Source organism: Echinococcus granulosus, assembly GCF_000524195.1.
Source record: "Echinococcus granulosus chromosome Unknown EG_S00118, whole genome shotgun sequence".
Classification (NCBI taxonomy): Eukaryota; Metazoa; Platyhelminthes; class Cestoda; order Cyclophyllidea; family Taeniidae; genus Echinococcus; species Echinococcus granulosus.
In genome coordinates, this window is record NW_020170498.1 from 131875 (window position 1) to 135039 (window position 3165).

The 3165-nt window shown below is 45.2% G+C and overlaps 1 protein-coding gene across 1 annotated transcript in view; it reads left to right on the top strand. All coding sequences in view use genetic code 11, as the record gives it.

Annotated features, from left to right (window-relative positions):
* EGR_08761 (hypothetical protein) overlaps positions 1–1119 on the top strand; it is a gene marked incomplete at both ends in the record, with an annotated part of 2741 nt that extends 1622 nt beyond the window's left edge. Inside the window, one exon of the mRNA XM_024498010.1 lies at positions 941–1119. Within this exon, the coding sequence (XP_024347587.1) occupies positions 941–1119 (179 nt within the window). The remainder of the gene's footprint in view (positions 1–940) is intronic.
* Positions 1120–3165: the final 2046 nt, after the last annotated feature.

The window sequence follows — 3165 nt, forward strand, 5'->3', positions numbered from 1 at the left end:
AGACGAGGAAGTTGAATGACAAGTGGGTGGTTTTAACGATGGATTAATATTAATGGAATGAAATGGATGGACGGCTGGATAGAGAGATGGATCAATCCTCAATGATGTATGCACATATGGAAGAATAGGTTATTTCTTCACAGAGGCAGCCTGACTGGCCTCACGTATGGCTGGTGGACTATGCCATAAAGGCCGAAACTGAAGTACTGGCCGTGGAAGCCGAAGAATAGGCCCCAATGTCTTCCAAGTCATTAACACTGCGTCGGACTTGCACACAACATTACCACCCAATTCCGCTGCCCCTATTTATTACTGGACTAATCGTGCACCATAAATAACACGCAGGGATTGATCTCTTGCGAATTTTCACCTTCACCAGGCATTGAGGGTCGTGAAAATGATAAGTCCTTTGTGGACACGACAATCCTCTCCACCTTGTCCACGTTGCCCGCGTTGGCGAGCCAACTGATCATGAGGGGTTCAGAGGGAGGGCAGTTGCTACAACTTGAGTTTTTCTTTCAAGCCCCTCGCAATTCTCCATCCCATTAGTGGCTGTAGTTAAAAGAAAAAAACCAACTTTACATCAACTAATCGCCAACTTCGGGAACAACCGATCGGATATTCCACTGTCGTAAAACTACGACACGTCTTTACAGACTTTAATGACCTTGTCTAATAGAGAACTTTTATTTCACAAGTGAATTTTAACTTGTTTATGTCTTTCTTTTGCTATTTAGCCCCTTCTTGTCCCTATTGGCTGATACTGCGGGGATACTGAAAAGCCTTGACGATTCTGATCGCATCGAATTGCTAAAGTAAGCAAAATTTCCTCTTTACATTTCAGTCACATTGTTCCAAGGGGAGGTTCAAAATCTCTTTCAACAATTCCGACCACATTCTTGTCTGAGAGCTAAGATATTTTATTAACACTTACTGGTAGCTGCTATTTTAAGACAATGCCCATTGGCAGTGGCAATTCTGCACATACCACTACAAAATCAGCTTCATGTTTTGGGCAAAGAACTTTTACTAGGAATCAAGAAGGGGAAGGGAATTATGGAATTTCAAAATCTGCCTTCTCGGGAGGCAAGAAATGCTGCAGCATTACCAGTCACTTGAGGCATCAACTGCTGCTGATGAATTCAGGCCACTCCGTTCTTGCCGAAGGAGTTTTCACTCCTGCCTACAATGCGAAAAACTAAAGTGTTTTTGTAAATTAAAAAAGGGAGGAAAACAGTTGATAGGGAAGCAGAAGGTGTCCGGTCACATCGCCCCGTTGGACTGGATTGCGCTACCCCAAAACCAGCGAACGTGACCGCTACCAGCCCAATTGCCAACTGACACACTTGAAGGCATTCGCTAACATCACGCACTGGTGCCTCCTCCTTCCTACAGGCTGTATGGATGACATTTTACTCACCCCTCTTTATGGCCATTGTTTCCAGGTTACTTAATCCGCTACCATGGCGATTTGGGAGTGCCAAACATAAAATCCTTCCGACTTTTTTGGCGAAGTTGATTTCCTAACAATAAGACCGCTTTAGCAACCATTTTTCATGCAGCCTACACTATCCAATCCACCCTAATCACTAGCGGTGGTAAAAAGGCAACTTCTAGGCAGTCATGTATTCAAATAATCCCACACAGTATTTGCGGGAACGAAACCGCCTTTCTTTGAAGTAACTCCCATTACTGCCGCCTAGATATAAGCTGGCCGCAATTCCCACCTTCATAGAGCCCTTGGCCACTAAAAGTTAAAATAAGGGAAGGAAACAATTCACTTTTAACTAAACTCGTTTCCAAGGCCTCCTTTATGCCCCAAACTATCGCCTTAACTCCACATGAGATTGCTTGTTTGTCTGATAAAAGAGGAGAGGCAGTGATCCCCACCAGGTTGAAAATGAGGGAAATGCGCAAGTGTAAATATGGACACAGATAAGGTGTGAGAATAGGGATCCCTGCTTCCATCCCCTCTGGGAGGGGAGGGGAAATTATAGCATCGGTAAGTTTCCTCACCTTCGAACCCCACTGAGGAGCATTTTATTGAGTAGGTTGATTTCAGGAGTGATTGCTCTCAATAAAGCGAGGGCTTAATGGCGAAGAGTCCTGTCTGCCGGCTAGTTGAGACGTATCTATGCTTCATGATACACTGCTGTGAGTGCCTACGACTCCATAAACAGTGGGCGTTTTCACAGGCCGCTCTACTACGTCCTCCCAGACATGCTACTGTGTCGTAGGGACACCTGAAATGTACTAATAGCCCCAACAGGGATAAAGAAAAATGCAGTTTTATAGGCTGATACGAAGCTGCCATTGCTACTGTTGCCAAGCCTACAGTGAGGAGGACAATTTCTGTCCACGAAATCGGTTCTGATTCCTGCCTTCTGCCGTGGGTATTGGATCCCTCCTCCACAGAACACGTCTATGCAGGTATTTATCCTCTTCATTGTTTCAACTCGGGGAAGAGAAAAGGTATTTTGCGGGTAGGATTTGCATTGTTCGACGATTTTAACTTCACATTAAACAACTCTTCCAAAGTCACTTGATGGTGAGACAGCATGAAGGCCCGCATCAATGATGAAATGCAGGCGGTAACCACACTATCCCCGTCGACTGGCAACCAGTGAGATGAAGATGGGAGGGAAATGAGCAGCGAGCTTTGGTCTGCCTGATTTCAAATGATGTAGAAGTCGTCCCCGAAGGTGAGCATTAGGTGTGCGGCTGGAGCAGAGAGGGTTCCTGTGAAGGGGAGTAGCCCTCGATCACACGCTCTTGGCTGGCAAAACAGGTCTCGTGAACGGAAATTTACTTTTGACGTGAGAATCCAGCCTAGGCATGTGTCTAGGTATGCTTTCGGCACGCATCCAGCGATTTAACAGTTCAACCATCTCTTCAACTGCCTACACGAACATTCATTTGTCCGTACATCCTCACTTTATCCATCCATTAATCTATCCATTCTAATCACCTATATTTCAACTTCCTTACCTACTTAGCCCCCTAATTCGTTCACTGATCAAGCCTTACGAGCCTCTGCCTCTATTCAGAAATTGACCTCATCGTCTTTGATGCGACAGTCATGAAATAGGTGGGATTGAAGTCCTGCCTTTCCATGTACTCACACACCCACACACACAGTTGCTAACTGTCTTTCTTTCTCTTTCT